Source organism: Watersipora subatra, chromosome 2 (assembly GCF_963576615.1).
Source record: "Watersipora subatra chromosome 2, tzWatSuba1.1, whole genome shotgun sequence".
NCBI lineage: Eukaryota > Metazoa > Bryozoa > Gymnolaemata > Cheilostomatida > Watersiporidae > Watersipora > Watersipora subatra.
In genome coordinates, this window is record NC_088709.1 from 37489378 (window position 1) to 37504255 (window position 14878).

At 34.3% G+C, this 14878-nt stretch overlaps 1 protein-coding gene across 1 annotated transcript in view; it reads left to right on the plus strand.

The window, feature by feature from the left end:
- LOC137388947 (alsin-like) overlaps positions 1–14878 on the plus strand; it is a 116080-nt gene that overhangs the window by 48667 nt on the left and 52535 nt on the right. The window contains exons 9-13 of the mRNA XM_068075454.1: positions 2260–2442; positions 3170–3306; positions 5174–5311; positions 8713–8837; positions 12232–12390. Coding sequence (XP_067931555.1) covers positions 2260–2442; positions 3170–3306; positions 5174–5311; positions 8713–8837; positions 12232–12390 — 742 coding nt within the window. The remainder of the gene's footprint in view (positions 1–2259; positions 2443–3169; positions 3307–5173; positions 5312–8712; positions 8838–12231; positions 12391–14878) is intronic.

Below are 14878 nucleotides of genomic sequence, written 5' to 3' on the forward strand. Positions count from 1 at the left end.
GAGTGACATATCGACGATAACTTCAAGCTTGTCGATATGGATGCATGTATGCCTTATGCTCACTCCTGTTGATAATAAATTATTTCATGCATACTAAGAGGGGTATACAATACCAGTATTGGTGTGGATACGTAAGATGCCCAACCAGTATGAGTGTGGATACGTAAGATGCCCAACCAGTATGAGTGTGGATACGTAGGATGCCCAACCAGTATGAGTGTGGATACGTAGGATGCCCAACCAGTATGAGTGTGGATACGTAATATGCCCAACCAGTATGAGTGTGGATACGTAGGATGCCCAACCAGTATGAGTGTGGATACGTAAGATGCCCAACCAGTATGAGTGTGGATACGTAAGATGCCCAACCAGTATGAGTGTGGATACGTAGGATGCCCAACCAGTATGAGTGTGGATACGTAGGATGCCCAACCAGTATGAGTGTGGATACGTAGGATGCCCAACCAGTATGAGTGTGGATACGTAATATGCCCAACCAGTATGAGTGTGGATACGTAAGATGCCCAACCAGTATGAGTGTGGATACGTAAGATGCCCAACCAGTATGAGTGTGGATACGTAAGATGCCCAACCAGTATGAGTGTGGATACGTAAGATGCCCAACCAGTATGAGTGTGGATACGTAAGATGCCCAACCAGTATGAGTGTGGATACGTAAGATGCCCAACCAGTATGAGTGTGGATACGTAAGATGCCCAACCAGTATGAGTGTGGATACGTAAGATGCCCAACCAGTATGAGTGTGGATACGTAACATGCCCAACCAGTATGAGTGTGGATACGTAACATGCCCAACCAGTATGAGTGTGGATACGTAACATGCCCAACTAGCTATAACAACCTTCAGCTATAACTCAATGAATTGTATTAGTGCAAGTTTTCCTTGATTATGGTCCATAGGAGAGGTTTTTAATTGCTGTTGGCTAAGAGAATAAGTAAATTCCACTGGAATAAACCAATAATAATAATTCAATATGCTAACATTTTGCTAATTGTTTTACTAAAAACATTTTTTTAGTAATTCTTTTACTAAAAAACGTTACAAAATATTTTAAATGTAAACGTGCGTTTATTTACATTTACCTGAAATGTAAATGTAATTTTGAAATCAGGAAAAGTACTGTTTGTTCGATTCACCAATTACATGCATGTTTGTAAAGAGTTTTAGGATTTTCTTCAAATATTGCTGTATCTGTCCTTGACTCGGGTCACACGATAAGCAGTCATTGTGGCTACAGTCAGAGTCAGACTCAGCCAGTGTATTTGTACAACTTGAGCTGAATCCTGTGCACTCTTATTGGTGAGCATTGGATGCACATTTGATGTATGAGTAACGGAAGACTTATGGCTAAAGTATCTAACTCACAAGTCTGCTATAGAGCAAGTAATTTGTTATTGTAGCCTGTGAACTTTGAAGATTGATAAAGATCTCTGACTACTTTTTTAACAGTGCTTTGTAGTGCGATGCCCACACTTATCATCAGCTGTCAACAAATCTTCTGTATCTCACAGAGTTTTTTATCTGTATCTTAATTTAAAGGGTCATGCTACCTGATATGAAGAGTTATTGTCAGCGATTAAATGCCCTTAATGCTTATGAGCTAACTGTGTCATCAGATATCTGCTGTCTAAAATACTCATGTCGTATCTGCAATCTGCCTGACCGTCCATCACATTACTACTTACCCATAAAACCACTAGACATTATACCAGACGCCAACGCCTTGGGATTTACATTATAGAGCAGAGTTGTGCAAAAAGAGTTTTTTCTTTCAATACTTAAAATTTACTTTATTATTTGTCATTTTTTTGTCACACGGCCTGATTTGCTTTAAACGGCCGGTATAAACAAGGTTAATATATAATATATCTCTCTATAACTGCACAAGTTACTGTAAATCTTTAGCTGTCAAGGATGTGCACCCGTGCAGCTGTCAATGATGTGCATCCGTGCAGCTGTCAAGGATGTGCATTCGTGCAGCTGTCAAGGATGTGCAGCTGTCAAGGATGTGCAGCCGTGCAGCTGTCAAGGATGTGCAGCTGTCAAGGATGTGCTTCCGTGCAGCTGTCAAGGATGTGCAGCTGTCAAGGATGTGCAGCTGTCAAGGATGTGCAGCTGTCAAGGATGTGCTTCCGTGCAGCTGTCAAGGATGTGCAGCTGTCAAGGATGTGCAGCTTTCAAGGAGTTCAAATATCACAAAAGGATTTAGAATTTAGTTTTTGGCGGTGTATTTGCAGAAAAATTAGCTCCTAGTAGTGACAGTGGTGATACATCAATGAGTGATTCAATGGCTCTTGTTCCAATGTTGGCTATGGTTGAAAGCACTAAGGAGGACTACAACTCCAATCCAATAAAGATCTCTAAACAGCGCAGTCAGATATTCAACAAAGCTTGTAATGCATTGAACAACAATGAACCTGGTGAGATAATAAAACTACTTCAATTCCAAAGTTAATCTCAACTTTTCGTTTGTTTCTTGTCAAAATGGGCTATTTGTATCATTAACATGCTTTGAGCTGCCGTGTGATAATACCATAAGCTCAAGTATTCATTTTGATCATGATTGTTTTGTTAATAAAATCTTAAAATTTTGCTGAGTTCTAAAAAAATACCCAAGTATCTGTTTCCTCCTGATCATAACATCACAAAATACTTACACAGATAACATTTTGGTTTGAAAAATATTTTCCTCGTTGCTAACCAAGATTTGATTTGTCTCCATTTTACGTTCACTGATCACGGTCCTTGTTAAGTGTTTGTCTGGTTGTATGCCGTATCATACAACCAGACAAACAAAAGTGGACTGTACAAAAGTGGAACTTTTAGACTCTTCCACTTTTGTACAGTTCCACCTCAGTATACAAAGTTAATTCATTTCGATATTTACTGTGCATGCTGAGCTTGTGGTATGTTGGAGCAAAGGCTCTTATATTTTATATGGTCTATCTAGTGGCTCTTCTCAGCCACCTCCTACTCAAACCAGACCCTCATCAACACACAGTTTTCTGCATCAGTCTTTACACGTAGTTTTGTAAAATGCATTTTGTATTTCATATTAATAATTATGCTCTGTATATTGATGCAGGTGCTAGGAATATTGGATTGTGCATAGAATAGGTTGCTTTGAACATGTTTTACATTGTGAAGGAGGAGAGTATCGGAGTGCATCATGCATAGCGACGGAAGTTTGGAGTTGGGGAGAGGGTGAGGAAGGCCAGCTCGGGCATGGGGACCGTCTTAATAGGCTACAGCCAAGCTCCATCAGTTCTCTGTCAGATAGTCAGGTCAGTCTATATGCCGTCGCTATATTCCTTTCCTAGCTACTCCTCTCCATAGAAACGCTTGGATTAGTTTGATAAATCTCTAGCCATTTATTGTGTATCAATCTTGTTCCAATGTTTAAGGTAGACATAAAAGGTTATTTATTTTTCACAGTGGAGATGTCTCAGCTTGCTTACTACGAGCCAATCAAATTCACTTGAAGTGCTTGTAATTGACATACTTCAATGGGAAATAGAAATTACTTTATATATTTCTCAATGTTTGTTTGTCGTTCCAGCTATAACTATTAAAATCTTAGAATTAGACCTCGGCGTTCTGATGGATAATAAATTCGCGAGAATGCATTCTCGCGAATGCATTCATCACTAATGCATTCATCACTAATGCATTCATCACTAATGCATTTGCGAGAATCTTATCCAAGCGCTCTACCACTGAGCTACAACGGCATATTGACCGTTGTTATTATATACTCTAAAACTTATGCACACGGTAAATGACATACTTTAAGCCTTGTCCCCACACGTTACGATGCCCCTGTTAAGAAATATTTTAAGAAAGGTTTAATTATTATATCTGGGTTCCAGGCCAATTCTTTTTAAGCGGACTATTATATTATGTTCGTAGGAATACCCTTTACACTCTCTCTCCGCTCTGTCAGACAAAGACAATATGATATCTCATTTTTACATTTATACCAGTATCGAGAAGGACCAGTATCTTCGTATTCAAAGTTTTGATAAATAGCTTCTGGTGGAACAGTAACTTTTTTTATACACACGCACATCTATGCAAGAATTGTTATTATTAATTCTACATATTATGGATTTTTATTTTGTTTTTATGTTCATATTAGTTGTATCATTACCGAATCATTTATTGTAGTCGTAGCAAAAGCGACTTAATTTAGCGATTACTTGATTACTTGCTAATTATTCCACTGCTACATCTAAATATTCCACTGCTACATCTAATTATTCCACTGCTACATCTAATTATTCCACTGCTACATCTAATTATTCCACTGCTACGTCTAATTATTCCACTGCTACATCTAATTATTCCACTGCTACATCTAATTATTCCACTGCTACATCTAATTATTCCACTGCTACATCTAATTATTCCACTGCTACATCTAATTATTCCACTGCTACATCTAATTATTCCACTGCTACATCTAATTATTCCACTGCTACATCTAATTATTCCACTGCTACATCTAATTATTCCACTGCTACAACTAATTATTCCACTGCTAAATCTAATTATTCCACTGCTACATCTAAATCATCTATAATTTATATTTAAATCATTTACATCTATAGTTGTTTTATTTTTTAATTTATTCGAATTCCACAAAAATTCATCATGATATGAAGTTTGAAACTTACAGTTGTTTGACAAAGTTTGAAAACCTTTACAGTTGTTTTTATTTTTTCTTGAATTCTAACTACTCAAACACTTTTCTCATGTAGTTTAAAAGTTAGAATGGCAAATATTATTATGTTATGTTAAATATGTGAAATACAAATCAATTTTATGCACAAAGGCCTTTTTATTACCCAGGCAACGCGGGGTAGTACAGCTAGCAATAACTTTAAAAAAAAATGAAGCAAAAAACAAGCATCTGTACTTGGGTAGTGGGTAGTGCAAAAGATTTCATTGACCTACAAAACTGTGTGAGTATCTTTAATTTTAATTTTTATAGCATGTTTTGTTAATGTTATTTTTTTGTAAACAACTTCCTCCAAAAATATTGTTACAATATGTCTATGGGTGTCATTTTTCGTTTTTCCCAAAGTATACAATAAGTCGTATTTTATATCTGCCTCTCTTGCTAACACACTTGTCACTTGTCATGTCCAGGTTTACAGGGTTGACTGTTCAGCCCATACGTGCTTTGCTCTCACTACTAGTGGTAAAGTCTATGGATGGGGTGGAAATAAACATGGCCAAGTAGTCTACAAGGATAAATCTACGGTTCTGCAACCAACTTTAATATCAGTGGGTAGTTTTAAATCTTCTCATAAAACCTTGAAAAGAATTGAAAAACTAGCCCTGAGCTTTCTTAGTTTTAGCAGAATCTATGACACAGATCATTCCTTGCATGCCTACAGTTGTAGAGAAATACAGCCAAACCCCTACACTGACGTTGCTGATATGTTAAGGCAGCTGGAAGTAAAGGTGTGATACGCGCGTGTTATAAGGTGTTGACTGTGTTATAAGGTGTTGACTGTGTTATAAGGTGTTGACTGTGTTATAAGGTGTTGACTCTGTTATAAGGTGTTGACTCTGTTATAAGGTGTTGACTGTGTTATAAGGTGTTGACTGTGTTATAAGGTGTTGACTGTGTTATAAGCTGTTGACTGTGTTATAAGCTGTTGACTGTGTTAAAAGGTGTTGATTGTGTTATAAGGTGTTGATTGTGTTATAAGGTGTTGACTGCGTTATAAGCTGTTGACTGTGTTATAAGGTGTTGACTGTGTTATAAGGTGTTGACTGTGTTATAAGGTGTTGACTGTGTTATAAGGTGTTGATTGTGTTATAAGGTGTTGATTGTGTTATAAGGTGTTGATTGTGTTATAAGGTGTTGATTGTGTTATAAGGTGTTGACTGTGTTATAAGGTGTTGACTGTGTTATAAGGTGTTGATTGTGTTATAAGGTGTTGACTGTGTTATAAAGTGATGACTGTGTTATAAGGTGTTGATTGTGTCATAAGGTGTTGACTGTGTTATAAAGTGATGACTGTGTTATAAGGTGTTGATTGTGTTATAAAGTGGTGACTGTGTTATAAGGTGGTGACTGTGTCATAAGGTGTTGACTGTGTTATAAGGTGTTGACTGTGTTATAAGGTGTTGATTGTGTTATAAGGTGTTGATTGTGTTATAAGGTGTTGATTGTGTTATAAGGTGTTGATTGTGTTATAAGGTGTTGACTGCGTTATAAGCTGTTGACTGTGTTATAAGGTGTTGACTGTGTTATAAGGTGTTGACTGTGTTATAAGGTGTTGACTGTGTTATAAGGTGTTGATTGTGTTATAAGGTGTTGATTGTGTTATAAGGTGTTGATTGTGTTATAAGGTGTTGATTGTGTTATAAGGTGTTGACTGTGTTATAAGGTGTTGACTGTGTTATAAGGTGTTGATTGTGTTATAAGGTGTTGACTGTGTTATAAAGTGATGACTGTGTTATAAGGTGTTGATTGTGTCATAAGGTGTTGACTGTGTTATAAAGTGATGACTGTGTTATAAGGTGTTGATTGTGTTATAAGGTGTTGACTGTGTTATAAGCTGTTGACTGTGTTATAAGGTGTTGACTGTGTTATAAGGTGTTGACTGTGTTATAAGGTGTTGATTGTGTTATAAGGTGTTGATTGTGTTATAAGGTGTTGATTGTGTTATAAGGTGTTGACTGTGTTATAAGGTGTTGACTGTGTTATAAGGTGTTGATTGTGTTATAAGGTGTTGACTCTGTTATAAGGTGTTGACTGTGTTATAAGGTGTTGCTTGTGTTATAAGGTGTTGACTGTGTTATAAGGTGTTGATTGTGTTATAAGGTGTTGACTGTGTTATAAAGTGATGACTCTGTTATAAGGTGTTGACTGTGTTATAAGGTGTTGATTGTGTCATAAGGTGTTGACTGTGTTATAAAGTGATGACTGTGTTATAAGGTGTTGATTGTGTTATAAAGTGGTGACTGTGTTATAAGGTGGTGACTGTGTCATAAGGTGTTGACTGTGTTATAAGGTGTTGACTGTGTTATAAGGTGTTGCTTGTGTTATAAGGTGTTGACTCTGTTATAAGGTGTTGACTGTGTTATAAGGTGTTGCTTGTGTTATAAGGTGTTGACTGTGTTATAAGGTGTTGACTGTGTTATAAGGTGTTGACTGTGTTATAAGGTGTTGACTGTGTTATAAGGTGTTGATTGTGTTATAAGGTGTTGATTGTGTTATAAGGTGTTGATTGTGTTATAAGGTGTTGATTGTGTTATAAGGTGTTGATTGTGTTATAAGGTGTTGACTGTGTTATAAGGTGTTGACTGTGTTATAAGGTGTTGACTGTGTTATAAGGTGTTGATTGTGTTATAAGGTGTTGATTGTGTTATAAGGTGTTGATTGTGTTATAAGGTGTTGATTGTGTTATAAGGTGTTGACTGTGTTATAAGGTGTTGACTGTGTTATAAGGTGTTGACTGTGTTATAAGGTGTTGATTGTGTTATAAGGTGTTGATTGTGTTATAAGGTGTTGATTGTGTTATAAGGTGTTGATTGTGTTATAAGGTGTTGACTGTGTTATAAGGTGTTGACTGTGTTATAAGGTGTTGATTGTGTTATAAGGTGTTGATTGTGTTATAAGGTGTTGATTGTGTTATAAGGTGTTGATTGTGTTATAAGGTGTTGATTGTGTTATAAGGTGTTGACTGTGTTATAAGGTGGTGACTGTGTTATAAGGTGTTGACTGTGTTATAAGGTGTTGACTGTGTTATAAGGTGTTGACTGTGTTATAAGGTGTTGATTGTGTTATAAGGTGTTGACTGTGTTATAAGGTGTTGACTGTGTTATAAGGTGTTGATTGTGTTATAAGGTGTTGACTGTGTTATAAGGTGTTGACTGTGTTATAAGGTGTTGACTGTGTTATAAGCTGTTGACTGTGTTATAAGCTGTTGACTGTGTTAAAAGGTGTTGATTGTGTTATAAGGTGTTGATTGTGTTATAAGGTGTTGACTGCGTTATAAGCTGTTGACTGTGTTATAAGGTGTTGACTGTGTTATAAGGTGTTGACTGTGTTATAAGGTGTTGACTGTGTTATAAGGTGTTGATTGTGTTATAAGGTGTTGATTGTGTTATAAGGTGTTGATTGTGTTATAAGGTGTTGATTGTGTTATAACGTGTTGACTGTGTTATAAGGTGTTGATTGTGTTATAAGGTGTTGACTGTGTTATAAAGTGATGACTGTGTTATAAGGTGTTGATTGTGTTATAACGTGTTGACTGTGTTATAAAGTGGTGACTGTGTTATAAGGTGTTGATTGTGTTATAACGTGTTGACTGTGTTATAAGGTGGTGACTGTGTCATAAGGTGTTGACTGTGTTATAAGGTGTTGACTGTGTTATAAGGTGTTGCTTGTGTTATAAGGTGTTGACTCTGTTATAAGGTGTTGACTGTGTTATAAGGTGTTGCTTGTGTTATAAGGTGTTGACTCTGTTATAAGGTGTTGATTGTGTTATTAGGTGTTAAAAGGAAGCATGGTATTTTAATTGCCTTTCACCAGCCCTGTTTTACATCTCCTCAGCGAATAGGATATACAAATTGGACATACGATTTTTTCTGTTTACTATTGTGAGGTGAGACCTTAAACTTGAAACACTATTTCAAATTTATTGAACGTGTTATGATTTTTGTTGTAGATCAGTGCTAAAAAGCCTGTGATCGATATATCACTTGGGGTGGACCACGCTCTCCTCCAAGTTATTTGCCCTTCTAATGGTAGAGACAAAGGTGATATATTCCTAACCGGTGCCTCTAGCCAAAAGTAAGTTTCTGTTATCAAGCTTTTAAGAATGCACCAGGTTTTATGGCTTTATGTAGGAATTGGCCTTTCTCTGTATTATATATAAACTTTTACTTTCTGTATCATATATAAACTTTTACTCTCTGTATTATATATAAACTTTTATTCTCTATATTATATATAAACTTTTACTCTCTATATTATATATAAACTTTTACTCTCTATATTATATATAAACTTTTACTTTCTGTATCATATATAAACTTTTATTCTCTGTATTATATATAAACTTTTACTCTCTGTATTATATATAAACTTTTACACTCTGTATTATATATAAACTTTTATTGTCTGTATTATATATAAACTTTTATTCTCTGTATTATATATAAACTTTTACTCTCTGTATTATATATAAACTTTTATTCTCTATATTATATATAAACTTTTACTCTCTGTATTATATATAAACTTTTACTGTCTGTATTATATATAAACTTTTATTCTCTGTATTATATATAAACTTTTACTCTGTGTATTATATATAAACTTTTATTGTCTGTATTATATATAAACTTTTATTGTCTGTATTATATATAAACTTTTATTCTCTGTATTATATATAAAATTTTACTCTCTGTATTATATATAAACTTTTATTGTCTGTATTATATATAAACTTTTATTTTCTGTATTATATATAAACTTTTATTCTCTATATTTTATATAAACTTTTACTCTCTGTATTATATATAAACTTTTACTCTCTGTATTATATATAAACTTTTACTCTATGTATTATATATAAACATTTACTCTCTGTATTATATATAAACTTTTATTGGGCAGTTCATAATCATCTTCGATAGAAAAAATGTTTCGCATATGGTTGCACAAAAATAAACCAATCAAAAATGTATTGGCATGTGATTGGCTATAATTATAAGATTATTGTGACTCCTGTAATATCCTAATATGTGTCATGATCCCAGAAACCATGGTTAAGTCGGGATTATAAGATTTAGAGTTATCTACACTAGTAGAAGGAGAAATTTCTCACAGCTACTTTGCAAAAAAAATTTTGATTCTAGCTTAATTACAGTAGATTCTATGGTCAAAAAACTGAATGCACGTTTACCATTAGTGCGAAAACATAGTTCCGAAAAAACTGGCGTTAAAGTTTGAGAAACGAAAACCAATGCACAGTTTTGTTTACACTTCAAAACGTCATAGCAACAAATATCAAGAAGTTGTGATATTTGTCTAGATTTTTGTATTTACATTCAAAAAATTATGCTGAATTTAAAAATCTAAACAGATTTTAGCTGGTTGTCATAGAAATAGCTTTATATTTATAAAAAAAAACGTATTACTTAATTTTGCAGATATTAAAAACGGCTTGGCAGTATCGCGATATTGGGCACAGCCAAATCATCAACAAAATCTTTAGAAAAATAACAACAGTAACATATTGCACACCATCGATCACTATATACTTCGATCTTGTAAACTCGAATGATTGTTCTTAAAATTAAATCTGAAAACATTCTTATAAAATCGAATAATTATTCTTAGAGTTAAATATTGTAATAAGCTTGTTAGAATCGTTAGGAAAATATCATCGTAGTTCCCTTTACTTTTACTGCTTTTGACATCAGTTGGAATACCAAAGTACTCATTATAAGTGTCCAAAATGTCAAAGTTATCTTTAAAATCGGCAAAAAAGAAACGATTATATTTATCGGACGCCAATTTTTAGTACTTCCTGTTTAGCATAGCAACGGTTTTAATGGGGTTTTCCGAGGGTTAAAGACTTCTATTGGCTAAACTGACTTCAGATTCAGAAAGATCACTCTGTGATTGGTCCAGATGCACGTGTTACAAAAATCGTTACCAATATTATAAATTCAGTTAGTGCAACTTCAATGTCGGATAACTCAATTTCGTGGTTTGCGACTTAACCATGGTTTCTGTGACCGCGACCCATATGTGGTTGGCTGATTAGTTATGTTTAGTCTTACTGACTAGAATTTGCTTATAGGGCACCATAGTAGTAAGTTCTTGCCGAGCTTGCCATCTTGCGATTTTAACTGATATTAATATTTCCGCATTGGCTATCTCTAATACTGGCATTTTATTATTGGCTATTGCTAAAATTGGTATTTTGTTCTTGACTATTTCTAATATTGGCATTTTCTTATTGGGTATTCCTAATATTGGCATTTTCTTATTGGCTATTGCTAATATTGACATTTTCTTATTGGCTATTGCTAATATTGGCATTTTCTTAATGGCTATTGCTAATATTGGCGTTTTCTTATTGGCTATTGCTAATATTGGTATTTTTCTTATTGGCTATTGCTAATATTGGCGTTTTCTTATTGGCTATTGCTAAAATTGGTATTTTGTTCTTGACTATTTCTAATATTGGCATTTTCTTATTGGGTATTCCTAATATTGGCATTTTCTTATTGGCTGTTGCTAATATTGGCATTTTCTTATTGGCTATTGCTAATATTGGCATTTTCTTAATGGCTATTGCTAATATTGGCGTTTTCTTATTGGCTATTGCTAATATCGGCATTTTCTTACCAGCTATTGCTCATCTTAAGAGCTAGAGTTGTTAGCTCTTGTAAATTATATTGAATTCACTTATATTAGTAGAACGCTTTGGTTGCTCTACCTACTCTTGCTCTTTATTGATTTATTATTTTTATGCTACATGCTCTTGGTGAATGTATTGAACTATATGGTAATATGATCATGTTATAACACATATTGCACTATATGTTAATATGATCACGTTATAACACATATTGAATTATATGTTAATATGATCACATTGTAACACATATTGAACTATATGGTAATATGACCACATTATAACACATTTGGAACTATATGTGAATACAATAACATTATAACACATATTGAGCTATATGTTAATTCGATCACGTTGTAACACATATTGAGCTGTATGTTAATACGATCACATTGTAACACATATTGAACTATATGTTAATACGATCATGTTAAAACACATATTGAATTATATCTTAATATGATCATGTTATAACCCATATTGAACTATATGTTAATACGATCATGTTATAAAACTTATTGAACTATATCTTAATACGATCACGTTATAACACATTGAACTATATGTTAGTACGATCACGTTATAACACATATTGAACTATATCTTAATACGATCACGTTATAACACATATTAAAGTATATGTTAATATGATCTTCTATTGAACTCCATTTCTGACTGCTTGCTTAGATGTTTTCAAATTAATCAATTGGTGAAAATAAGCTAAGGTCTGTGGTGATAGTGGTATATTATTTTCTATAAGTTAGTTGTTCTTATCATTCTGCCATTTCATACTTCTTCATGTTTTGTTATCAGCGCATTAGGCTCTCGGCTGGAGTTCACAAAGAAGCTCGGACATAAGAGGTGCATGCGTGCTGGTCCTAATGCTATCAGTTCAATCTGTGTGGAACAGAGGGCTCCTATAGTCTTCCAGGCACTCACCGAACTCGCTGCTACAGAGATACAACTTTATAGGTCTGTTGGTATTTTTCACTAGATACTTGGCTGCAGTATGTACATTTATTATCTGTGCTTCCCGCGTTGCTCGGGTATTAAAAATCAGCTTATAAACGATGAGATGTAATGAGAGTTGCCTGCCACTCGCTATTAGCCTGGCACATTGCCAATGGAAAATTTGAGTATGCCTAATAATGAGAGCTACCAGCTTCTTATAACGTTATGCTATGACCCTGCATAGTATGCAAAGCCATTGGGTATTTGCTCTCATATAGCGACATTTAGGTATCAGCTAGCGAACTATTCGATATCTGTGGCCTAACACTGGACTGCGAGTGTGAGGGTCTGAGATAAAATCTTTGGTGCAGATTTTTTATCCAAGATTCTAATAGCTATAGCCGGAATGCAGACAGACGACAGGCAACATACTTGGAAAATTCTATATATATGTTTCTCAAAGTATGCCGTCTGTTTTCTGTTGTCTGTTGGTTTTTCGGCTATAGATCTTAAAATCTTGATATTCCACATTGTAATGGATTTGTTCGCATCGATTGAACTCACATCGATTTTCGCATCAACAAGTATTTTATTCAGATGCTCTACCACTGAGCTAGAACGAGTGATCAGATACGTTTTTATATACTAGAAATTCCACTGTCATACAGCCCACGACCAAAGTGATATTGGAAAAAAGAAAGGGTACTGATGGTTGAGAAATGTAATATTAGCAGTCAAATAGGATAACTGCAATGGTAGCTGTAATGTACTGGGTGTGGGTGTTATTATATACAACACAAAGCAATAATGAAAGGAAAAGATTATATGTTTATTTCTCTCCTCCTGCAAAAAGAGAAATGCAATATCGGCCAATATTAGAAGTAAAATGCACTGATATAGATTTTTAGAAAATCTGTACTACGTAGCCATTTTTCTGTAGTCATCCAAACCTATAATTAATTATTGCAATAATCTCATTAGAACCGTTAGAAAAAATATCATCGTCGCTCCCTTTAGGCTACTTACACTGCGTTAGATTTTTAGAAAATCTGTACTACGTAGTCATTGTTCTGTAGTCATCCAAACTTATAATTAATTATTGCAATAATCTTATAGAAACTGTTAAAAAATATCATCGTCATTTCCTTACTTATACTTCGTTGGACATCAGTTAGAATACGAAAGTACTCAAATGCGTCAGCAAATGAAATTGAAAATGAAAAAATTGAAATCGACAAGAATGAAACGATTTCTGTACTCCTATGTTAATTGCCGAGACCTTGGGAACAGTGATATAGACTGGTGAAAAGTGCACGTTTTTTTTGTGAAATGCGCAAGACTTTATCGTTCTATTCTCTGTTCCTCGGCGTTTCAATTTCCGGTCCTAACTTCTATTAAACCAAGCTATTCAAGCGTTTTGTGACAATTTTCGTCCTAATAAATCTGTCTATTTATGTATAATCCGATCAGATGGGTTAGTTTTAGGAATTTGCAGTAACCTTTCAAAGGCTCGGTAACATATTTAAATAGGTTTATATGCGTTTTGTATCATTATTATACTTGAACGACTTTACTGAAAAATATTAAATTTGTTGATAGGATTTCGTTGCAAGGGTTTGGTGACGGCCGTTAACGGATAATTTTTCAAGAGTTGTGTGCACATGTGCATTTATCATAAATCTCCCAATCAATCGCTTCACTCTTGTTTGGTCGTGGGAAAATACATAGCATGCGCGTGCTAATTATTTTAGCCTTAGGTTTTCCACCAAAAATTTTGAGATTTGTTTGCCTCGGAGCTTGAACATACATTCGGTTTTCGACTAAACTGGAGCATGCGCATTGCAATTAGCAAAACTCCGGAAAGGCTCGGAAACGGATAAGCAAGTTACGCTTCATAATTTTTTTTACAAATTGGGAGAAAGATGTGGGATGACACCTCCTCTATTGAAGAAATTTGCTAGGGAGATAACCCTTCCAGCCGAGTTACCCTAAATTGTTTTGGAGGATGAGTCTCCCTTAAAGATGTTAAGTAAACAGGCCATTGCTGTTTATATTTTCTTTTTCCTACGATTTTTGATGTAACTATCTGTTGCATTTTTTTGCTGTTTCATTATCTATTTTTGCAATTTTTAGTATTGTATTTCAACCTTTAATGCTTTGGATGTTTTAAAAGCCGAACGTACGAAATTTTTACTTTTGCTTTCTTTTTCCATCATCGTAAATATAAAACATTTTATTCAAATTAAACATGATCTATATATACCCATTTCTATTTATAGTATGCAGTATGCAGTACAGCTTATGGTGTAAAATGTTGAAAAAAATACTTTACCGAAGTAAATCTCCGAATTTACCCAATTTTTTTTCATCCAAAATCATTTAATCATTTCTCATTTAAAATCTACATAATTTTATTTTAATGGTAAACATTGTTTTGGATCTCGAAAAATTCGGTTAGCAACGTTAGAACAGTTCTGCTAGAATAGGTTCTACTGTACATTATTAAAAG